The sequence below is a fragment of the Poromitra crassiceps genome, assembly GCF_964638095.1.
Source record: "Poromitra crassiceps genome assembly, chromosome: 4".
Lineage (NCBI taxonomy): Eukaryota > Metazoa > Chordata > Actinopteri > Beryciformes > Melamphaidae > Poromitra > Poromitra crassiceps.
Genome location: NC_139626.1, coordinates 61,444,734 through 61,470,004, shown reverse-complemented (window position 1 = coordinate 61,470,004; position 25,271 = coordinate 61,444,734). Strand labels below are relative to the sequence as shown.

The 25,271-nt window shown below is 42.8% G+C and overlaps 1 protein-coding gene across 1 annotated transcript; it reads left to right on the top strand.

The window, feature by feature from the left end:
- Nucleotides 1-4,593: 4,593 nt before the first annotated feature.
- Nucleotides 4,594-20,308, top strand: LOC310774517 (lysozyme C-like). The gene is made up of 5 exons (XM_083634599.1): nt 4,594-4,927; nt 14,911-15,081; nt 16,516-16,576; nt 16,814-16,858; nt 19,283-20,308. Exons 1-5 carry the CDS (start codon nt 4,774-4,776, stop codon nt 19,380-19,382), a joined length of 531 nt encoding a protein of 176 aa, XP_083490725.1. The 5' UTR covers nt 4,594-4,773; the 3' UTR covers nt 19,383-20,308.
- The last annotated feature ends 4,963 nt before the right edge of the window (nt 20,309-25,271 follow it).

The following is a 25,271-nucleotide window of genomic DNA, read 5'->3' as shown; positions in this document are numbered from 1 at the left end:
CTTCCTAAGAAATTAATGATTCCTTTCTAGGAAATGTTGGGAAATTGTGCATCCAGATAATATTACGGATTCCATTCATAATAATAATAATAATAATAATAATAATAATAATAATAATAATAATAATAATAATAATAATAATAATAATAATAATACAGTTCGATCAACAATGATATTAATATTGATAATAATCATCAGCATCAGCATCATAATCATCATAGTGATCATCAATATTGGTGATAACATTACTGATGTTTTAAAGCCATTGGTAACGTTGGCCTCTTCTCTCTTGTGCAGGATACGCATCGTGTTCCAGAATGACTGCAAATATGTCGTCGCCTCTACATACTTTGCTGAATGTTACTCAGCCGACATTTTACCCTTTATTCCCCATTGAATCAGAGTTGAATCAAAGTTGAATCAATGTTGAATCAAAGTTGAATCAAAGTTGAATCAACGTTGAATCAGAGTTGAATCACGATTGAATTTTAGATTTTGAAAGATTAATCAACAGTGAAGGTCGGTCACGTGCCGGCGGGGTAGATTAGTGCCATGACTATGATTGGTAGCGCTACTGTCACATGACTATAGATATTTACAGCAATAGTCAAATGAAGCATTCATTTTTGTTGTGTTATGATATCAACAATGTGGGAACCCAGAGTCTATTTGTATTTGAAATCCCTTTTTTCCTGGCTTCCTGTACAGCGCGCCTCTCCTGCCACCGTCGCTTCCTTTTCCGCGTCCGTTTCTAATAACGTTAACGCAAAAACACTCTGCACAGAAGACGTCAACTCGTCTAACAACAGTGGAAAATGACTGGAGGTGTAGTTGTTGTGACGAGTAGTATCGCCAAAGTCGCGGCGCAAACTGCTATTCAGACTGTAATGAGTGGAGCACGCGGACGCGTAGAAGGAAGTGACGGTGGCAGGAGAGGCGCGCTGTACAGGAAGCTGGGGAAAACATGTAGGGCTGTCCCAGAGTCTATTTTTTCAAATAAAAATGGACAAGTGTGTCCTGAAGGGATTCACTCTGAAAAGTGCAGGACAGTGAAGGGGTTAATTTTCTTTGCTTACTGGCTTCACCACTGCTGCAAAATAAAGGTACTATTTGATTTTGAAACATCTTTCTCTTGTGTTTTGTTTTTTAGCCTTTCAGGGGCTTTTACATGGTTAAATCAATTAATTTCATTCAACCTACTAACAGTACAGACCAACTTTAGGTGGTGACCTGGCAAACTGCTCCAAACATTCCTATTTCATATTCAAGATTTTGAGAAAACAAAAAAAAGTGGGACAAGCACAATTTAATGCAGAAGTAATGCACATGTGTATACTGTGCTGCTCATGTTCATTACTTCTGCATTCAATTGTGCTCCTAAATATCCAAGAAGCTCTCCTTTTTTCTCTTGAATATTCAAGATTTCACAATATTTATTAGGTATGTATGTATGTATGTATGTATAATGTATGTATGTATGTGTATGTATGTATGTATGTATGTATGTATGCATATATGATTATTATTATTGTGTTCATGGCGCACAAACAGATATCAAATCTAAAGTAGGGAATTGTTCGCATCTACAATAGTCAAAACGGCACTATACTGCCACAATGAAAAGAAGGCAGAAATAGGCATAGCAGGATGTTTTACTAGCCTATATAAAAAGATTGAGATTTGCCACATGCAATTTTTAACTGCCCCCTCAGACCTCAGTCACTTCATCCTGGAAAATTTAGTCAATTGTACTTTTAAGCTTCCTGGTCGCTGCACTAGCGCCTCCTCTGGTCGGTCGGGGGGCACCTGTTCGGGGCGGAAGGGAACTGGTGAGAATAGCGCGTGATGATCCCACGTGCTACGTCCTGCCAATGAAGCTCCCTGCTGTCGGGTGAAAAGAAGCGGCTGACAACTGCGCACGTGTCAGAGGAAGCATGGTGCTAGTCTACGGCTCTCCCCAGATCGCTAAGTGTCTAATGACAGCAGCAGCGAGCGCTCCATCTAGAGCGGTGGTTTTCAAAGTGGGAGGCGGGCCTCCCCAGGGGGGCTCCAAACAGTTTCATATACCGTAACAAACTAGAAATAACAATAACATAATCATGATCCCATAGGCATCCAGGAATTTAGCTAAACTAAAAGTAAGCAAGTAAACTGTGGGGGGGCGGGGGGGCTTCGTCCGAAGATTTGTCTGAGGGGAGGCCCACAGCCTCAGACTTTGAAAACCCGTGGTCTAGAGAACAATAGGCTCTTTCACACACAGATCGCGCAAAATTGCAGTTTGGAAGTCCCGCAAAGCCCGCAGCCTCGCCACAGAAATTGCTTTCACACAGAGCCAAGCAGCAAGGCCACATTCCCGTGCTGCGGTGTACTTTCAGGTGAAATCCCCCGCTCCCGGATTGAAAGGCGAGCACCACTCGCATGGTGGGCGGACTCGCCTTAATATCAAAACGGGCTCCGCCGCGGAGTGCATCTGCCGACTTTCTGGCGGCGAAGTGTTGCATGAATTGCATTCAAGGAAAGCCAACTTTATTTATACAACACATTCATAGAAGTAAATTCACTGACTAAGCAGATCGATATGGTGTCACCTTGTGTAATTCATTCAACAACCAAACATCGCTGATGTATGCCAGCCAACAAGGTGCAGCTGTGCAGGTGCAGAAAACACGAAAGTGTTGTCCACATGCAGCATGGTAACCAGGCTTTCAATATTCATCTGATCGACTTTATGGATGCATCATGCACCATCATGTAGCCTATTAGGTACAAGGCTAATTCTTATCTTTTGGTTCCATTTTTTTGTAAAGCAAATTATTCCCATCAAGTAGCCTAATTAGGGGCCGTTCTGAAAGACGACGCCCGCATATCAAACAGCTGCAGTCTGCATAACGTTCGTCGGGGGAATAGTAGCCTATAGACTACTATAACGTTAGTAGTTTTTGTAAGGGAATGCACAGAGCTGATTTCGAGAGGGAATATACTCAGACCAACTCGCCACAGACAGCTATAGCCCTCTGAAGCTTATTATTATATCCGTTAATTTTACCTACTAATGTCAACATCGTTTGAGCATAAAGCCTAACCGCATGGAGCATTCCTCCTGGCGTCCCTGCAGTCATGATTGTATAGGCTACTTTTTTGACTTTCACTCGTGTTTCTTGCTACATGAGGTGATTTCCCCTGTCATTTTTTTATGAATGAGCTGACCATTCGCACCTTTTCCGGCTCGCTGCGACGACGCTTTCAAGTGGAGGCGGGTTACCTGGTAAACCGGTGCTGTGACTACCTACCGTGGCGGGACAAAAGGCGTAAAACAATTATCCACCAACGCGCGTTCACGACTTTCACATCGGAGGCGCGAATCCTATTTTTCGTGCATTTTTCGGCTTTCAAGGCCGGTGTGAAAGAGCCTAATGATTGAACCTCTTCACCACCATTACAGGATTTCGGAGTAATGAAGTCACACGCAAAATCAACAAAAATCTAAATAAAAAAAACAGTGACCTCTTGCTGCCACTTGTCTATATTGAAAGTCAAATGAGGGTCTGGGGAAGCCATTTTGACTAGAGTGGGAAGTGTGTGTGAGAAGGAAGTGCGGCGTGGTGAGCCCCGCACTGATGGCGCAGTGGTAGCGCACTCTCGCCTCACAGCAAGAGGGAGGGTCCTGGGTTCGATTCCCGCCTGGGATGCTGTTGGCACTGGGGCGCGAAGCGAGAAACACTTGACTCGGGATGTTGCCGGCGGCAGCGAGACCTACTGTATTATACTCGAAACAGCTTGACGAGGGGGTCCCAGGGAAGTCCTCAGCAAAGTGACTAAAATGGTCTGATTTCAGTATAGGATTTCAATGACTATAAAAGTTAGCCCAAGGAGGCAATGTGGTGCATAATACTTGGTCTCAGCCTTCACTCTCTCCTGTTATCTCCCCATCTGCATTATAGTATACCTGCCATGTTCACGTCGGCTGCGTGGACCCGAGGGTGTGTCACATTTTCAGGGAGCTACACGTGGCAACGGTGCAGGCTGCGGCGTTGCCTTTCAGCGCGCATAGGGCGAGGGCTTTGATGCCCGGGTGTACATTTCGCTTGACTACCCAGGGCAGGGAGGGCCCCAGGGCCCCCAAGGCAGGGAGGGCCCAGGGCGGGGAGGGAGGGCCCTGGAAAAGGCTGTGTGAAAGATGTGTGAGAGGCAGGGATGAAGGGAGGAAGGGGCCTCGCAGCCACTGCTTATGTAAAGGGTAGTTTGTGCTGATTACGAGTGTCCCGTTAACATCATAGTGTAACGCTGGTGTCGTCTTACAAGAGTGTCAACTAAAAAAAAAAAAAATGGGCTAGACACAAGAGGTGACTGAGTTCACTGCTCTCACATTGCCTGTAGACACTAGCAATACTGACACTTGATCTTGTGAATATGAAAATAAACAGGGCATCGTTCTTGAACATCTTAGAGCGTCCAGCGATTCACCTTCACTTGTTTTCGTCCCAGGCCCAACAGTCTTTTCAACAGGAGGAAGGTGTGGCTTGCAGAGGAGAAAAGGCTTTTTTTCTGGACAGACGTGTCATTTTCCCCCTGACCTCAATAGAGAACTGAAGCTCAAGGCTAAACAAGAGATTTTGGCTCACACTTGTGGTCTTTCAACAAGGCTTCAAGGTGCCAGGGGAATTGTCTTTGTCGGAGGGGAACAAAAGATCGCTGTTCTCACGTCTCCGAGAGTATATAAACCATGTTGCCCTTCTCAAAGCAAGAGGAGGAGATAGCTTACTGCGGGACAAGATGAAGACGCTTGTTCTGTTGGTGCTGGCGGCCGTGTTCTCCACTCCAGCCGAGGGGAAGCTGGTCAGTAAATGTGAGCTGAAGAATCTGCTGATGGAAGCTGAACTCAAAAACTGTGCCCACCATATGGCCGATGAGGACTTTGTGGCCAAAAGTGAGTAGTCGTAACTTGTTCATTAGAAACATCGGAACTAACGTCAAAACTATCCGATGGCGGTGGAGTGAGCTGCTTTCTGTAAAAGAAATATTTTGGATTTTTTTTTGGACTGATTCGTTTATTGCATGCATTTATGTAAAATACAAGAGTGGCTACCAGAATGGCACACAGGTAGTACACATGAATAATTTTGCAGGCAGGCCAAATCAGAAAAGGTTTATGCTACAGTAACTGTGTAATAAATATTACACATTATGATCAGTGTTGGGGGTAACTCATTACAAAAGTAACATATTACATGTAATATATTACTTTTAGCAGTAACTCAGTAATATAACTTATTACCAATAGGATTTCAGTAATATTATACCAGTTACTTTGTCAAGTAACACACGTTACCAATTGAGTTACTTTTCTAATTACATTTAAATAATTATAAAATAAATAAATAAATCAAATTGTGTATTTGTATGCAAATGACCACTATAGATGACACTAACAAAGGAAAACTTCGAATTTTGGATGGTTTACACTGACTTCAAGACGGTTGAAATTATTCTTTGGGATGTTTCCGGGGCGGCGATGTCATTCTGCTACCACTGTTACTTTGGTGGAAGTAATGCAAAAGTAGTGTAATAAGTAACAAGTTACTCTACACAGACAGGAATATTGTAAACTTAATTATTACTTTCAAAGGAAAGTAACTAATAATATGTAATATATTACGTTTTGAAAGTAACTTGCCCAACACTGATTATGATACACATTATGAAGAATAAAGATTTTGCATGAACTCCTGTTTATAACACATTTATAACACCAGCACAATGAGCTCAATAACTGCTATGTGAGCAAAGTCTTGAATGTGCCTTCAATCCTTATGCAAGTTTTCACATAATACAAATAATAAAACAGTAAAAGTGGCAGACTGCAAATAATTGTTGGAAATCGACGAAAAAAGACATTCTAGCAAACTTAGAAATAATGACAATATACTTTTCAATAATACTTTTATTTACTATTTGTTGAACTTTTCTTTATTACATTGTATAATATTCGGACCATGAGATAAGCGTATCGGCTGGGTCCGGACCCCCCTTGCTGAGAAAATCAGAGAGTTGTCCCAGAATAATTATATAATTGTAAACATAACTATACAATTGTAAATAATATGCATTGAAAGTACTTGTGCTGATTATTCATGCAAAACAATGACTTTTGAAGTTTTCAAAGATTGCCTACCCCCATTTTATTTGCTAAAATAAAAGGGGGGTTTTCATTAAAACACTTTATCTTTTCTAGATGGTAACAGTAATATTTCTATAATATCTCCGTACCATAATAACACAAGGGGTTCTGCAGGCGGCGCACATGGCGCACAGCTCATGGCTAACAATTGCACAACTGCGAATGCACTTCATGAGCACACCATATGTGCGAGCCACAGTTAGAGATGAGCTAGTAATAATTTGAGAGTAACGTAGGCTACATAATTAGGTTCTTAGTAGTGTACACCATATTCTTTTATGCCTCCCCTAGTGTCAAACTGTGAGTCTGCAGCGTACTGCTGCAAAGGTGGGAGTGTTCCCTTGACCTTCAAGGTATAAAAGCTAAACATAGCATTTGCACCTTAAGGAGGCTGGTTAAACAGTGTGTCAGCAAATACTACACACCAGCCTGAACAGGGACTTGAACCCTGGACCCTCAGATTAAAAGTCTGATGCTCTACCGTCTGAGCTACCCAGGCTCTGAATAGAGCTCCATAGTGTCCTATCTTTGTTCCTACAATTCAAATGCCACTCACGGTTGCGTGAAGACATAACAGAACAAGCGCTGATTCACAACAGCTGCTACAATGTACAGAAAAAAGTCGCCACAACTTCCCCTCCATGCTACATTTCAGCCAGGGTGAAAAACTGGCCGCCAAACGATGGGAACATCTTTGTGGAATAACTGACACATCAAGCTACTGGTCTGATGGCAGGTGAAAGGGACTGCTTTACACAAGCGACTGCGGCAGGTGCCCGAAACCCGGGATTGAACCAGGGACCTTTAGAGCTTCAGTCTAATGCCCTCTGCACATCTTAACTCATTCTCCGCCATTGGCGTCTGTTAACGTTATTTAAGAGACAACGCTTCCCCGCCACTGCCGTAATGGAACGTCAATAGGTGTTTTCACCGTCATGTGATAGATGCTGTCTTACTCACCTTGTGAAATACTACAGCACATCTAGATGTACAGAAGCCACCACTGGCGTAAGGATCGGCGGTGCAGGCGGTGCGGTGCACCGGGGCCCAGAGCTGTCAAGGGCCGATGAAGATTGAGTCTGACCTTTGGGAGACGTAACTTACTTACGTTTTCTGCTGCAGTCCCACTCCAAATAAACTTCCATGTAGCTTACTAGGCTAACAATACTATTAGCTTTAAGTGTAGTTTACTGGATTCAGTGGATTGGCGTCATCGTATGGGAAAATACAAATGCGTTCTCTTTCCAACGTGTCTTCAGCGGAGTCTCCTGTGATGTTCTGGTGACATCATTGACCATATATGGAGTTGGAGCAAGAGAGGAGGAATATCCCTTCACGTGGCGTAGCCGGCCCTCTTGTTTACCCTTCGGGGGTCCTGACGCACAATAGAGGGCTAACAATCTGCCTGACGAAAAAAAATTATGAGTGAGTCCATATTTTCTATAACAATATAATTGTTAGAGAGGGGAACAGAGCAACTCTGTCTTGCACCGGTGGTACGCTAAAAGCTGTGACCACGGGCGTGTTTGGCCGGAAGGGGAAACCAAATCATTCTGTCTTCATAGTTGAGTGTAACACCGGCCAGTATCCGCCATCAGAGACGTTGATTCAGTTCAGGACCCGTGAAGACGCTGTGTGGGGAATTAGCTCAAATAGGTGCTCAGAGCATAAAGAATTTCATTGTATTTATACATTGTATTATACAGTTGACAAATAAACTACTTGAACTTGAACTTGAAATAGAGCGCTTGCTTAGCATGCGAGAGGTAGCTTAGCATGCGAGAGGTAGCTTAGCATGCGAGAGGTAGTGGGATCGATGCCCGCATTCTCCAAATGATTTCTATGACCGTTTTCTCATGTCCTTTGGTCTTGAACAAATAAGACGTAGGTGTTTGTCAGTCACAGTACTGAGAGTGGCCTCTAGGTGTTTGTCAGTCACAGTACTGAGAGTGGCCTCTAGGTGTTTGTCAGTCACAGTACTGAGAGTGGCCTCTAGGTGTTTGTCAGTCACAGTACTGAGAGTGGCCCCTCAAGTGAGTGTAATTTAGAACTGTGAGTCTGCAGCGTACTGCTGCAATGGTGGGAGTGTTTCCATGACCTTGAAGGTCCAAAAGCTAAACATAGCATTTGCACCTTAAGGAGGCTGGTTACAGATTCAGCAAATACTACACACCAGCCTGAACAGGGACTTGAACCCTGGACCCTCAGATTAAAAGTCTGATGCTCTACCGTCTGAGCTACCCAGGCTCTGAAAAGAGCTCCATAGTGTCCTATCTTTGTTCCTATACAATTCAAATGCCACTCACGGTTCCATGAAGACATAACAGAACTAGAACGACCCAAACGCGGACTTATGCCTCCGCCATTAGTTCATTCTGGAGTCCAAATCGCCATTTGAGGCAAATTGGAAGAAATTCCGTCAAGGCGCTCCTGTGATGTTGCGTTACAGAGCTTGGAAATTGGGTGTGTGTGGTCACAGTGACCTTGAAATTTGACCACCACAATGTAATCAGTTCATCCTTGAGTCCAAGTCGATGTTTGAGACAAGTTTGATTAAATTCCGTCAAGGCATTCCTGAGATATCGCGTTAACAAGCTTGAAAATGGCGTTCGAGAGCTCACCTTGACCTTTGACCACCAAAATATTATCAGATCATCCTTGAGTCTAAGGCGATGTTTGAGGTAAATTTGATGAAATTCCGTCAAGGCATTCGTGAGATATCGCGTTAACAAGCTGGAAAATGGCATTTGAGAGGTCACAGTGACCTTGACCTTTGACCACCAGAATCTAATCAGTTCATCCTTGAGTCCAAGTCGATGTTTGAGACAAGTTTGATTCAATTCCGTCAAGGCATTCCTGAGATATCGCGTTAACAAGCTTGAAAATGGTGTTCGAGAGGTCACAGTGACCTTGACCTTTGACCTTTGACCACCAAAATCTAATCAGTTCGTCCTTAACCTGCCACCATCGGTGTGTGAATGGGTGAATGTACCTACTGACTGTAAAGCGCTTTGGATAAAAGCGCTATATAAATGCAGGCCATTTACCATTTACCATAATGCCTCCGGCCTGGCTATCGCCGGCGGAGGCATAACAAGCGCTGATTCGCAACAGCTGCAACCATGCAACCACAAAAATCTCACCACAACTTGCCCTCCAAGCGACTGCAGCAGATGCCGAAAATGTAGGATTGAAGCAGGAACCTTGAGATCTTCACTCCAATGCTCTCCCAACTGAGCTACTTGGGCTTGTCTAGAGAAGGTGCCATCCCACGCACCACCAGGGATTATCCTGGAATGCCCTCTGCACATCTTAACTCATTCTCCGCCATTGGCGTCCGTTAACGTTATTTAAGAGACAAGGCTTCCCCGCCACTGCCATAATGGAACGTCAATAGGTGTTTTCACCGTCATGTGATAGATGCTGTTTTGCTCACCTTACTACAGCACGTCTAGAGTTGTACAGAAGTGACCATGATTGTCCAACAAAACCAGGAAGCAGAGAAAAGCTCCATAAAACAGCTCCAGGCTTGCTGCTCCAGCAGCTTCTAGCGAGCCACGGACTCCATGACAGCTTGTCACTCAAACCGGACGGGTTTTCTTTTCACCAAATCACTTTGCGTTCTTCAAATGACTTCTATGTTCTATGACGGGCCCTTTTTGCTTGAACAAATAAGCTGTTGGTGTTTGTCAAATGCCAGCAGCATCATTGCTTCTGAAGTGTAAGACTCTTTCATGATTTGGCTTGAAACACGAGTGCCTTCTTGTATTTGACACTGCTCAGAGTACCGAGACTGGCACTGCTCAGAGTACCGAGAGTGGCACTGCTCAGAGTACTGAGAGTGGCACTGCTCAGAGTACCGAGAGTGGCACTGCTCAGAGTAGCTGAGAGTGCCGTGTGCCTCTCCTCAAGTGAGTGTTATTTAGAGCTGTGATTCTGCAGTGTACTGCTGCAAAGGTGGGAGTGTTTCCTTGACCTTCCATGTCCAAAAGCATAAGATTGCACTTGCAGTTCTCCTTGGTTTGTTGTCAGCATTCTACCTTAAGAAGCATGGTTACACATCGCTTCAGAAAATGCTACACACAAAGCCTGAACAGGGACTTGAACCCTGGACCCTCAGATTAAAAGTCTGATGCTCTACCGTCTGAGCTACCCAGGCTCCAAACAGAGTGTGATAGTGTCCTATCTTTGTTCCTACAATTCAAATGCCACTCACGGTTGCGTGAAGACATAACAGAACAAGCACTGATTCACAACAGCTCCGAACCATGTACACAAAAATGTCACCACAACTTCAGACAGGCACACTTCCCCTCCACGCTAAATTTCAGCCTCAGGGTACGTGATAACGTAGGGTACGTGATAATGTAGGGTACGTGATAACGTAGGCAGTGGCGTGCCTGACCAAGTTGGTGCCCTAGGCAAGATTTTTGCTGGTGCCCCCCCCGAAAGAAAATATAATAAAAATGATATCGCAGCTAATTCCACCACTGCAGTGCAGGCTCAGAATCGCCCTTTTCCCAGTGGCGCTGGAAGTACTTTTAGTTAGGGGGTGCTGTAAGGAAGGGACTCTCGGTGCTGGCCGCAAGGGCAGCGGCGAAGAAAATTTGACGTTTTTTGGACTTTCATCCATATTTAGAAGAATATTTAATTAGGATTATACTGTTGTGATGTCATTATTCAGTATCTTCTCATTTTCTCACTCACTTTAATGTAAGCACCTGCTCTCCCTTTAGTCGTTTTAAACTACAACAGACAGCAACACAGGCATAAACACTGAACTTATTATTATTATTATGGAAAACCAGATTATGATGAAAATCAAACACTTTTGAAGAGAGAGCGTATGAAATAAGATTAGAGCTGGGAATCACAAACTGTTTTTTAATGCATTTTGTTGGTGTTATAAACACAAGACAGCCAAATCCAACTATTTCGAAAATCCCATTTCTTGCCACCAGGGGGTGCTGCAGCACCCTCAGCACCCACCTTCCAGCTCCCTTGCCCTTCCCCCACTCTGGGAAAAAGCTCCAAGCAGGTAGAAGGGGGCGCGGCCGTGCAGGGGGTGGGGTGGTATGGATTAGGGACCATGGTGAAAGTGCTGCAGCCCAGGCAGCCAGAAAGCCAGAATTAGAAAAATGATTTAACTATTATTTAAAGACTTAAGATGTTGTTGTGCTTATTTTTTGTCTACTATTGTAAAATAATAGTAGGCCTATTATCATGAAAAAGTATTTGTAAAAAAAAAAAAAAAAAAATTAACCCTCTCTGGCGCCCCTAACGGCTCAAGCGCCCCTAGCATTTGCCTAGTTCGCCTAATGGACGGCACGCCACTAAACGTAGGGTATGTGACAACGTAGGGTATGTGATAACGTAGGGTACGTGATAACTGGCCGCCAAAGGATGGGAACATCTTTGTGCAGCAACTGACCTATCAAGCTACTGGTCTGATGGCAGCTGAAAGGGACCGCTTTACACGAGCGACTCTAACAGATGTTGAAATCCGGGATTGAAACGGGGACGTTTAGATCTTCAGTCTAATGCTCTCCCAACTGAGCTATTTTGGCTTGTCAGAGAAGGTTCCATCCCACGCACCACCAGGGATTATCCTGGAATGCCCTCTGCACATCTTGATCAAGTCTTCTGCCTCTGGAACGGAAGAGCTCGGCCTCCTTTGACATCACATTTGCAATATAACGACGGTTGAAATGGTTCAATGAGCACCGATTTGTAACGACTGCAAGTTGCCAGTCAATGCCAGACACTGATTTAGCAACTTGGGGTAAGACAGCAAGCTACTGCCACAGGGTGAACCCTCTCAAGTCTTCCTTAGGGCTCTCTTGGTTGGGAGGGGAGTTAGCTCAAAAGGTAGAGCGCTAGCTGCGCAAAGGAAGGGAGCCAATCTTTACGCTCCCTCACGCAAGGGAAAAAATACGGGAAAATATAGAATAATGAAATCAAAGAGATATTTTCCACTGCAACAATATTCGGGTGATATCCCTGTGCGTTACGGAAGATTTTGAGTGTTATGTTTATCGAGTCATCCGCCGTGAGCTTGATTCGAACCTGCGACTGCCGGATAACCACTACACTACGGAAACTGATGGCTGATTTGCTTACATTGGGCTTACAATAGCGAAGTTGACCGCTCCCTCGAAGCGCAAGCAAGATTTAGTGGGATCGATGCCCGCATTCTCCAAATGACTTTTATTTTTTATTTTTTTTATAATATTTTTATTGCGAGGCGGAGTACAGTCCACATTGGTGCATAGTCAAGTGAACATATTTTTACAGAAAACAATATTACAGGTTAGAATGTACAGTTATCTTCCCCCCCCCTTTTTTTATAACACACAAGGCTGAACAAACGTAATAAAATAAACAAAACAAAAAAACAAAAACAAGGCGAAACAAACAAACAGAAGCAAAAATCACACACACTCACACTCCGAGTTTACAATGTGATGAGGGTACTTGCAAAAAAGGAAATATATATATGTATATATACACATATTGTGCATTGGGTCCTACACAAGAGGAGATCAACCAAGCGAATCACCCACCACCCCCGACTTCGTCGAGGTAGGCCAGAAACGGCTCCCAGATGACTAGAAATCTCCCGAGTGAGTTGATCCTCAGGTACCTGAGTCTCTCCATCCGTATAACAGAGGTCATGTCCGCCAGCCACAGCTGGAAAGAGGGTGGAGAAGGGGACTTCCACTCCTGCAAGATGAGTTTCTTGGCAACGATTGTTCCCTGCGTCAGAGATTGCTGCGCAGCTGTAGAGAAGTCCAAAGAGGACTCCAAGCAGCCAAAAATGGCAAGTTCTGCATCTGGCTGAAGGGCTATCCTGTAGGCCTTAGAGTACCAGTCAAAAATATCCTGGCCCAGAAACCAGTCAGTGAAGGGCAGCTCCAGAAAGCATGAGACAGAGTGCTCTCCGATATACGACACCTGACACACAGTGGTGAGACAGAGGGGTACGTCTTGTGCAACTTATGGTTAGAATAGTGAAGACGGTGAGTGACCTTAAATTCCAAATGACTTCTATGTTCTATGACATGCCCTTATGTCTTGAACAAATGAGCTGTTGCTGTTTGTCAAAACCAAGGATCATTGCTTCGCTTCGCTACTTGTAGCAAGCTACTGCCCAACACTGCTTCTGAAGTGTAAGGCTCTTTCACGATTTGGCTTGAAACACGACTGCCTTCTTGTAGTTGACACTGCTCAGAGGCACTAGAGCTGCCAAGTTTCAGCCAAAGTTAGGAGTGAGATTGGAAGGGACGTGATTTGGCCCTTTTTTAGGGTAGATTTAGAGGGATATCTCAATTTAAATTAACATTAGGATTACTGTTGTGATGTCATTATTCAGTCTTCACCCCCATGCCAGCTGCTCTCCCTGCACTGTCGGCCTCCTCGTGCTCTCTCTCTCTGTCTTTACTCTGAATAGTGAACATGCAAGAAATATGATCAATTGCTAAAATTAATAGAATACACAGAGTCCAGGCAAGTCTACAGTAGGATTAGACTGTCAGATGTCATTATTCAGTCTTATTCTGTCATTATTCAGGCAGCTCCTCTCCACCCAATTATTTTGGGTGGAGAGCAGATTTTGGTTTACACAGCAGCCTGTGTAACGTTACTCCTGCCTGGACTGGCTATAATGCATTTTATTGTATAAGAATAATGTATTTTGTATGATCAAAATGAGGTGGTTACCTACCGTTTGACCTGCCGTTTCAGTTGAAAGAGCATCACGGCATTTCAGCTGACACAAAAATCTTTTCAAACTTTTCAACTTGCGTTCTTCCTGGGATGGTGACGCCATGACCCACCCTACTCTGCCTCTAAGTGGTTGGTACTCGTGGTTGCCTTTCGTTGGGTTGGTCAGATTTAGGCAGGGGGGACTAATGATTGGTTAAAGCTAGGGTAAGAATATCTGGGTCAGCCAATCAGAGGCAGAATAGGGCGGGCTCACCCTGTGACAGACTCGAACTACGGCAAGCCGCAATTTATGGGAATATTATAATAGAAGTGAGAGGGAAAAACATTTATGAGCGTGTGAAATAGCAAGTGCGCGTGTGAAGAGGTTACATTGCGTGACTCTCACTCTCAATGGGTCAGACTTGGCAGCTCTGGTCGGCACCAAGTGAGTGTTGGCCGGTGATAGCCGTGGTATGTGTCCCGTCCTTCCATCTGTACATCCCCTGCTCGTTAACTCAATATCTCAGGAACGCATTTGACGGAATTACTTGAGATTTGCCTCAAACCTCCACTTGGACTCAAGGATAAACTGATTAGATTTGGTGATCAAAGATCAAGGTTTGAGGTACACTGTGACCCCCGTTTATTCAATCAAGGAAGGGGCGGGGCTAGGTAAAAGGGACCATGATAGGAAGGTTGTAAAGAGTCAGGATTGGAGGGGTGGGTAGGGGGACTAGAGGGTGTAGGTGATGGGATGGGGCGTGGTGGAGGGAACGGGGTGGGGCTAGGGAAAAGGGGCCGTAGCCAGGGATAGAGAGTATAGCAGTCGTAGTTGGGGTTCGAGGGGTGGGTAGGGGAGTGGCTGTGTGGGTAGGAGGAGGTTAGGGTAAGGGTTAGGAGGACCATTGTCCATGTTGAAAATGACTGGCCGTCATTTTCAACGTCAAATGCCCTGCTTACAGTACATTCTTGATATAAAAGTATGAGGGAGTCACTTTGTTCCTGTCTTCCCTCTCCCTGCCCGCTAGTCGTGTGTCACGTGGAGCACAGTGCAGGTCTCAACACCAGCGCGCTGAGTCAGAGGACCCCACCCAGCGGGGTCCCCTGGACCCTGTACGGCCTCTTCCAGCTCAGCGATCACCTGATCTGCAGCTCCGGCACCACTGACTCACCCAACATCTGTGACATGGACTGCAGCGGTGAGTTGGTTTGTTGAGTCTGTGTATGTCCGTCATGGTTAAAGGGTCTACATGTCATTTCTGGTCCAATGCTGGCCTCTATGTAATCATGTTTATGTAAGTTATGTCTCTCAACTGTGTGTTTTCTGTCTCTATGTAATCATGTTTATGTAAGTATGTCTCTCAACTGTGTGTTTTCTGTCTCTATGTAATCATGTTTATGTAAGTTATGTCTCTCAACTGTGTGTTTTCTGTCTCTATGTAATCATGTTTATGTAAGTATGTCTCTCAACTGTGTGTTTTCTGTCTCTATGTAATCATGTTTATGTAATTATGTCTCTCAACTGTGTGTTTTCTGTCTCTATGTAATCATGTTTATGTAAGTATGTCTCTCAACTGTGTGTTTTCTGTCTCTATGTAATCATGTTTATGTAATTATGTCTCTCAACTGTGTGTTTTCTGTCTCTATGTAATCATGTTTATGTAATTATGTCTCTCAACTGTGTGTTTTCTGTCTCTATGTAATCACGTTTATGTAATTATGTCTCTCAACTGTGTGTTTTCTGTCTCTATGTAATCACATTTATGTAATTATGTCTCTCAACTGTGTGTTTTCTGTCTCTATGTAATCATGTTTATGTAATTATGTCTCTCAACTGTGTGTTTTCTGTCTCTATGTAATCATGTTTATGTAAGTATGTCTCTCAACTGTGTGTTTTCTGTCTCTATGTAATCATGTTTATGTAATTATGTCTCTCAACTGTGTGTTTTCTGTCTCTATGTAATCACGTTTATGTAATTATGTCTCTCAACTGTGTGTTTTCTGTCTCTATGTAATCATGTTTATGTAATTATGTCTCTCAACTGTGTGTTTTCTGTCTCTATGTAATCATGTTTATGTAATTATGTCTCTCAACTGTGTGTTTTCTGTCTCTATGTAATCACGTTTATGTAATTATGTCTCTCAACTGTGTGTTTTCTGTCTCTATGTAATCACATTTATGTAATTATGTCTCTCAACTGTGTGTTTTCTGTCTCTATGTAATCACATTTATGTAATTATGTCTCTCAACTGTGTGTTTTCTGTCTCTACGTAATCACATTTATGTAATTATGTGTCTCAACTGTGTGTTTTCTGTCTCTATGTAATCATATTTATGTAATTATGTCTCTCAACTGTGTGTTTTCTGTCTCTATGTAATCATGTTTATGTAAGTATGTCTCTCAACTGTGTGTTTTCTGTCTCTATGTAATCACATTCATGTAATTATGTGTCTCAACTGTGTGTTTTCTGTCTCTATGTAATCACATTTATGTAATTATGTGTCTCAACTGTGTGTTTTCTGTCTCTATGTAATCACATTTATGTAATTATGTCTCTAAACTCTGTGTTTTCTGTCTCTAGGTAATCACATTTATGTAATTATTTATCTCAAATGTGTGTTTTCTTTCCAGATTTAATGGATGACAACATTGCTGATGACATTAAATGCCTTGAGACGATCAAAATGAAGTTGTGAGTCGGGTCTTTTTCATTTCTGAAATCTCTTGATCCTGGCATGAGAGCTTCCATCAGACAAGTGATCTCTTTGTTATACAGTGACTTATCTTAAATTCATTGGAGAGTTAGTTATCTTCACTTTATTGAACGCTGGATTATCTCAACTCTATTGACTACTTAACCTATCTATATATATCTATATCCACTTGTACAGAAAAACTTTACAAATGAAAAACTCATTCATCTCCATAGGCACAGTGGCAACTTCGATCAACACAAGGAAGCCTTCCGTAGAATGTAAGTAATACATCATGTTGATATTGTACCATTTAAAAGCAGTGTTGGGCAGTAACGCGTTACTGATTACTTTTTCAGTAACTAAGTAATGTAAGGCATTACAATTTCCAAAACACTAATTAGATTAGAGTTACTGATTCAAGTAACGCTGAGTTATTGTTTTTTTCCCTTATTCATGCAGAAAATTGAAAGAAAAACGCAGGAGAGATCATTGACTGATTTGTTTATATATATATATATATATATATATATATATATATATATATATATATATATATATATATATATATAACCTATATAACCTATATATTTTATATATAGGTTCTGTACCTTTGGTAGAATTCCCATTTTTTACAACCTGGACCTTATATCCAACTTTATGCTTTATAACTCAGCCAGAAAATACATCACATTTTTGATATTGATGCACTACAACGCTATAATGCTATAATGTAGCAGTGGCCTGGAACAGAGGAGGGCATGTGTAATACATGTATTTTTGTCCTGTAAATACCTTCTTTTCTGACATGCAGCGGCTCATATCCTCATATAGAGACAATGCTGCGATGAGCTGTGTATACTCTGCCAGCCTCCAGTGCTCCATTTTCCATCCAGGGACTGCGAGACCAAGTACCCGGGTGTGTCTCAAATCAGTGAGAGAGCATGAGAGGCAAACCACTGATATGTATCTGATTTGGAGAATATGGACGATGCATTTGAATTTGATGGCCGCCCGTATTTATTTGAGCTGGAATAACGTTATATGGATTACAAACTGAGGAGCTTCTGTCTCTACCAATGTAGTCTCGCTGGCCAGCCTCCTCTCCCTTCCATCCGAGGAGTCTGGCGCCGCAGGTCTCCATAACTGGGATAAACCCTCCCCTGCTCTACTCTGCTCTCCCATTGGAGGCGTCGGTTTCAGACGCTGCCGGATTTCCGCTCCCCGCTTAAGAAGCTCTGTCATTGGCTCCGACCATGTCAATCAGAGTGGCTTCCGCTCCCTCCTCCCTGTGTGTTGCTGTAAATAGTCCCCTGCCGCCTCAGGGAAAACAACAACGCTAACTAGCTAGCAAGCTAACGGCAGAAACCTACATGCTAGCTCGAAAAAATACTTTAGGTCCAAAGAAAAACCAAAGTAGGCCACTGGAGCACACGGATCCTTTTTGAAAAAAATTTATTGATATATTTATTTCAATAAAAAAATTTCAAAAAGGATCCGTGTGCTCCAGTGGCCTACTTTGGTTTTTCTTTGGACCTAAAGTATTTTTTCAAGTTTATACTTGCCCATTCTCTGAGAGCACCGGACCAGCCTGTTGGGCTGTCTCGGGTGGAAGCGCGCCTAACCTCATCCTTGCAACTACATGCTAGCTCGTTGCTACACGCTGAAAACGACAAGTTGGATTGTTTGAAACAATTTTTCAAGGGCACTGCCGCTAAGCGCCGCCCATCGCAATCCCACTATGGAGACCTGCGGCGCCAGACTCCTCGGACGGAAGGGAGAGGAGGCTGGCCAGCGAGACTACTGCCAATGTGACAACAGCAGACAGAGCCGGCTGAACACACTGCACCAAGATAAATACAGCATTCATTTTCTCATTGTCTCTATGATATAATAAGGATATGAGCCGCTGCGTGTAAAAAATAAGCTATTTACAGGACGTAAATACACACATTACACATTACCCTATTTCCTCTGTTCCAGGCCGCTGCTCGGCGCCTTGTAGCGTTGTAGTGCATCAATATAAAAACATATTTTCTGGCTGAGTTATAAAGCACAAATAAAGTTGGAAATAAAGTCCACAACTCCATGTTGTAAAAAAAAACAAAAAAAAAACAGAATTCTCTCTTAATCTGCCTTTTGTATGCAAACAATTATATTATTCATTAATGAATAATGAATGATTAAATAAATTTGATAAGTGATGCCAAACAACCAGTTTCAAATAGACGGTTAAAGCATACATGAATACGATATTTTGGCAATGCTTACGGGACTTGGATACGGCTCGCGAGGGTAAGATGCCACCATCATGCCGGTATTTCTTCGTTCTTCTTTTTTCGAGTAAAAATCGAGGCGATGCCTTCTTACACTAGGATACTAGATGTTCCTTCTCAGTGCTGAAGAAGATGAGCTACAGTAGCGAGTGGGCGGGATATCGTGTCCTTTTATTATCCCTGTAGCTGTAGCTCAACCTGATTGGCTGAGTGGGTGCATGTCAAATTCCCAGTGTTATATCCCCTCCGGAGACTGGATTAGGCAATAGGGCCCTGCCAAGGGGCGGAGCTTGGTGAAATCGAACTACATTGACATCATGATTCTTTCCAGGAACCTTCATGAAAATTTCAAGGAAATTTGGAGCCAGATAATAAAGCATTAAATAGATTTTGAAGCCATTGGTAACGACCTCTTCTCTCTATGTGCAGGGTCCACATCTTGTTCCAGAGGGAGTGCTACGATGTCTTCGCCTCTACATACTTTGTTGAGTGTAACTCAGCCACCATCTTACCGTTTATCCCCCATTGAATCAATGTCGTGACAAGTGGACCGAGGTTGAATCAGCGACTACGTTTACATGCACACAATATTCCACTATTATTCAGAAAATGACAATATTCTGAATTTGATAAGGGTCATGTGAAATCCATATTCCATGCATATTCCAGTTGCATTTTCCGAATTTGGCCGTTTTCCGAATTTAGCATTTTCCGATTAAGACGTGGGTTATTCCAGTATTATTCGGGTTTTAGGAGGATTCTTTGATCTATCATGTATACAGCGCATTCAGAATATGTGTCTCAATCTGGGTTTTTAACTGGTTTGCGACGCATGTTGCCTGTTTGCCTGTTTGCTAGAAAGCACTACGCGATATAATCATAAAATCCATCATCTCCGGCATGCGAAAAGAAAAGCCCACATTTCTGATCCGGCGGAGATGAGAAACATCAATTTAAAGAGAGAGATATTTAAAGAGACAGTGGTGACCACGGAAGTCCACAATGCTTGCGAGCCTGCGAGGTAATAACGTAGGCTACTGGCCTACTTTTTATGAAAGATTTGGATGTGCAAATATCGCAACGCCAAACTTTCCAGCAGCAAAGCTCCTGAAATGGACCAAGTGATGCTGGTAAGAATAGCGCTGCTCTGTTTATTCTCAACAGAAAAACTCCGCCTACCTGCATCTCTCTCCCCCCCACCCTCACGTGTCGGGGAGGGCGAGCTACGGCTGCATGTAAACAGGAATATTAGTGGATTATTCATTTAGTCGGAATATTGTCATTTTCTGAATATGGGCAAAAACCAGAATATTGTGTGCATGTAAACGTAGTGACTGCTGAATTTTGTTTCGATTTTGAAAGGTGAATCAACGCTGAAGGTCGGCCGCGTGCCGGCTGGGTAGAAACTTCACCCATAACCCTAGTGTGTTGGTGGGTTAGTGGCATAACTATGATTGGTAGAGCTACTGTCACATGACTACCCAGATATTTGCAGCAATAATAAAATGAAGCATTTTGCATCTGTTGTGTTAATGATGTCAATCATCCAATTGTGACCCTGCTCTGAAAAAAATCAGTCACATTGACCCCGAAACACATTTTGCGTTTTATACAGTGCTGGAAAGAAGAGAATGTAAGCTTTCTTGTGATATTAAAATTGTCTTTGTACTCCAAAGATCGAGTGAGATACACCCCCTTTATGTCTTGACTGTTTCCAAACTATGAGGAAAAACAGACTCAAAGTAAGCTATAGTTCTGCTTGTCACCCTAGATTTGTGAGCTGAAAAACTATATTTAGCATATTCAAATTTCACAATCATCTTTACACAGAATGAACACCAATGCTTTATTTGACTAAAATAATGATCCCATAAAATATTGTCTCTACAGAAACGGGCCTGTGCTTCATGTGACTGATTTTGTCAGAGCAGGTCACAATTGAAAATGTTGCATAATATAGCAATGGGGGCCGGGGGGGTTATCACTGCTCTCTCGATGAAGGGATTTGCTCTGAAAAGTGCAGGCTGATGAAAGTGAATGGAGTGGAGGGTTCAAGTTGTCGTCCGGGAACCAAACATTTTTATTTATTTATATTGACATTAATTTTGCATGGTCAGTAGGTTGATCACAGATCACTTAAAGCAGTGGTTCTCAAATGGGGGTCCGGGGACCCCCAGGGGTCCGTGGCACTTTGCCAGCGGGTCCGCGAGAAGTTTTCAGGAAAATAAAAATAAAACCTTTTTGCAAAAGCTTCATAGTTCAACGAAAATATGTTATGCTTTAAATCTAAAATGGTTCATGGATCACATTCTAATCTAACAAACCTATCAATTTAAAAGTCAAGCACATTACCGTGGAAACAATTAAGCTTAGCCCAAAATCACAAATCAGAATGACCGGTATATTTTGTGAGGGGGTCCTTGGCTGAAAAACATTTGAGAACCTCTGCCTTAAAGCATTCAACAAACATCTTGAAAATCAAAACTATACACACACCGGCTGATCCTAGACCTAAAGCTATTTGATTATCACAAAAGGAGTGATTACAAAGAAAATGTGTGCTTCAATGCAATGGTGTACAAATCAGAGAGTATCAAATGAAACGGTGTAATATTACACAGACCATGTTCTTCATGTACTGACTTTCCTGCACAGTTGGGTTTCATGGCACATACAATATAAGATGTGTGAAAGCTGCTTTTATATGTTGCATAGTTACGGACAGCAAAACATACATGGTCCAGTTTGATGGATTTGAATTGGCCTGATGTGGTGCACAAATAAATCAAGAAAAAAAACATAATTGTGTCACTACATCCCCCATTTTTCTTAGCGGGGAAGGCATTTGAGAAAGTTTCCCTCATAGAGACACTGCATGAAATAGGCCACGCCCATCACAGGGGAAAGCTCTCCATTCACTCCCATACACCAGCGTCATTTTCCTTGAATTAAACATAGCTAAGAGCTGTTGTGTGGTGGGGCTGCACAGACAACAATGTCAAAAAATCACCAATTAACGTTTTTTTGTACTCCCTTTTTGTACTCCCAAGCAAAACAAGGAAGCCATTGAGAATTGGCGAGAAGAAAAATGTGGATCTAGCTGCCATGCAGGAAGTAAGTTGGAGTCGTCAAATTCCGTATATACGAACTTTGTGTGCAACACGCGACCATGCACGCAACATACTGTAGAGACACTGCGTAATGCGTCATCATTCAGAAACCACGGCCAAGACGGGGGAAAACGGAAACCCCCCCTCCAATCCTGGCGTTGTCCTATGTCACGTGCATGGTTGCGTGTTGCACAAAGAGATCGTATATATGGAAGATGAACACTCCAACTTACTTCTTGACAGCTAGATCCACATTTTTCTTCTTGCTAATTCTCAATGGCTTCCTTGTTTTGCTCAGGAGTACAAAAAAACTTTAACTGGCGATTTTTTACATTTGTTGTCTGCGCAGCCCACCACACAACAGCTTTTAGCTATGTTTAATTCAAGGAAAATGACGCAAGTGTGTGGAAATGAACGGAGCTTTTCCCCCGTGATGGGCGTGGCCTTTTTCATGCAGTGTCTCTATAGGTCAGGAGAACGCCAGGATTGGGGGGGGGGGGCTTGTTCTCCCCCGTTTTGGGCGTGGTTTCTGAATGATGACGCACTCTGCAGTGTCTCTATGAGGTGTTCTAGTGCTGTGGAGACCTTTCTCATGTTCAAATAATCAGACCGGCCCCGATTTGAAGCATTACTATTTCATTTTATGACCTCAGGGGGAAAAAAAAGAGTGCTGGAAAGGAATATTAGTCTGTATGTATTCGCAATTCATCTCACAAATGAAATATGGGTTTGTTTGGGGGGTTTTTTAACGTCCGTTTCTTGGTATTCTAGTTCACAAACCGTAAGCAGTGTATACAAATGATATAAAATGTGACAAAAACCGTACAGAATTTCCACACACAGACACATTAAAATAATAGGACACGTACAGTACAGTCATATCAAACATGGTGATTATTGTTGACGTCTTACATGAGGTAGGCCTATAAGCTAGCTATTGTATCGAAGAGTGAAGAGGATGCCTGTACTATCCTGATTGATGAAGGGTTGCCAAGTCTTCTTAAGGAATTTCTCAATGGCGCATCATACTGTACTTTGAAAGTGTTTTTTTTTTCTAGAATCAAATTGTACATTATCAGCTTTATTTTAGCATTCAAAAGTAGTGCGAGACCCCTTCCTGGCTGTTCATTGGCTAATGAGTCACGCATTTTGGTCCTCCGCTGATGCCACTCTTTCTCGAAATTGCTCTGGGTTGAACATCATGTTGAAAACGGTGTGCAACAGGCCGTGGCATACGTTGTCACTCGTTTGGTGGGTGTGTCAGAGGTGTACTAGCCAATCAGCAGCCCCGCCGCTTAAAGAGGCAACGTGTGGATCGAACAGATAGGCGGAACACTTGCGTCACACAACCCAGTGTTCAAGCACCGCCGTTTCCGTTTAAATAAACGGTTTGCTATGTGTTGTCGGGGCTGAACTCAACCCTCTCTGTAAAGGCTAGAGAGGTCTGTTGTTGAGTTGAGCAATGTCTGTCCTGTAGCAGTTCCTCCAGTCAGTCCGTCTTCACGGCTTTCAGTGACACAAGTTGCCAGGTATCATTTTAAACATCAATATATCTTATTGTGAAATTCATCTTTGTAATGGCTGTAAACAAATGAGACTGTGGTGGGATGTATGGTCTCCTCCAGTGTAGGGAATTTAAAATATATATATCAGGGGTGGGCAATTATTTTTCATGGGGGGCCACATGAGAAACCCAGATTGTTGCTGGGGGCCGAACAAATATTGTCATGCCGTAACCCATGGATGGGTAACTTTGTTGATAGAGAGGGCCACAAAAAATGTCCTCGCTACCAGGTTTTGCTGAGGGCCGAATGGCGCCAGCGCAAAACATTTGGTGCATTTGAAGCCAGGTTTAGAGGAATAACTCATTTTAAATTAACAGTTGTGATGTCATTATTCAGTCTTAACCACCAATATTTCATCCTTTTCTCACTCACTCCTATGTCACCACCTGCTCTCAGGGCTTGAAATTAACTTTTTTGACCACCTGCCAATATGGCTGCTATATTTTAAAGTTACCAGCCAATTAGAATTTCCACTAGCCAAAATGTTTTTCTTGAAATAAATCAGAATATGAGTGGGTTAATTTAAGCATAAGTATCAGTAAGTGGCCCGGGATGATCAAAGCCTGTGTTGAGGGTCACACAAACAAAAATGCAGTCTTGAAGCAAAATAAATCCAAAACCAATGAGTTAATTATTTAAATGTCTAATTCAATGTAGCCTTTTAGTCATAAAGATTATTGAAAGATATTCCATATTTCAGACTGAAATGCTATAACAGAAGTGGATTATTGGCCAGAATAACATGAACATTTGGACACCTATTCAGCGGGTATCTTGCATGTTGCGTTCAGGTGCACTGTGTAAAAAAAAAAAATTGCAATTCCATCGCGGGCCACACAGGTGGTATATGTATGATATATATCGTCGCTGTGCAATGAAAACCACCTAAGTCCATTTTTTATGATTTTTACTTTTGAATATAAATGGAATATATCCATTCTCCTCCATCTACTGGCAGGTTTTGGCGTCTAAATGACCAATAAAAACACGTTTTACTGGGTAAAGTATGTAACACGTATCACCATTGGATGCTAGACCCGCCCATCACATCACGTATGTGACAGTCAGACCTCCATGCTCCGCCCCACCTCATGAGAACTTCCCCAGAAAAGTCACAGGTACGCTGCTGACCCGAATGCCGGCTGTGTTTCGGCTTGGTTTTGTGTGATTCTGGCATCGTCTGACGTAAATAGATCAATAAGGTGTTTTCGGGTTGTCCTTGGGCTGCAAACTCATTTAAAGTATGCAAATCGCAGTTGTTTCTGACAAGAATAATGTCACGTTACTCCGGGACTGCTCAACCCATGACAGAGCCACTCTCCTCGGCTTGGCAGAGTGAAGCTCTCCGTCCGTGCGTGCCCGCTGCCTGGAGCACAGCGGCTCGTGCTCGCGCAGGCTCCCACAGGCTGTGGCGTGTCCGCCAGAAAGTGCTTCAGACTCCGTGTGTAAATCCTGTAACAGCATTTGAGCTTATTCAGGTGAGATATTTATAATGTAATGACACATTCAGCGATAAACTGTCTACAATGAAGACATGTGTCAAATATGACAACGTGGTGTTCAGTATTTTATGAGCACGGGGTTTTTTCCATTTCCTGAAAAATTGGCGATTTGGAGATAAGTGGTTTTCATTGCACAGCGACGATATGTATTTTTTGGGGCAACCAACCCACATTTTTTCCTCACTTAAAAGTGTGGTCACCCGGGCCTGCTTGTATCTAACTTTATTTATTTTTTAGAAAT

What these genes read in the sequence shown, in the direction of transcription:
- LOC310774517 (XM_083634599.1), top strand. Translation starts at nt 4,774, where the DNA reads ATGAAGACGCTTGTTCTGTTGGTGCTGGCGGCCGTGTTCTCCACTCCA. An exon ending in CTGTGACATGGACTGCAGCG is followed by an intron (nt 15,082 to 16,515) that starts GTGAGTTGGTTT and finishes TTTTCTTTCCAG; the next exon opens with ATTTAATGGATGACAACATT. An exon ending in GAGACGATCAAAATGAAGTT is followed by an intron (nt 16,577 to 16,813) that starts GTGAGTCGGGTC and finishes TCATCTCCATAG; the next exon opens with GCACAGTGGCAACTTCGATC.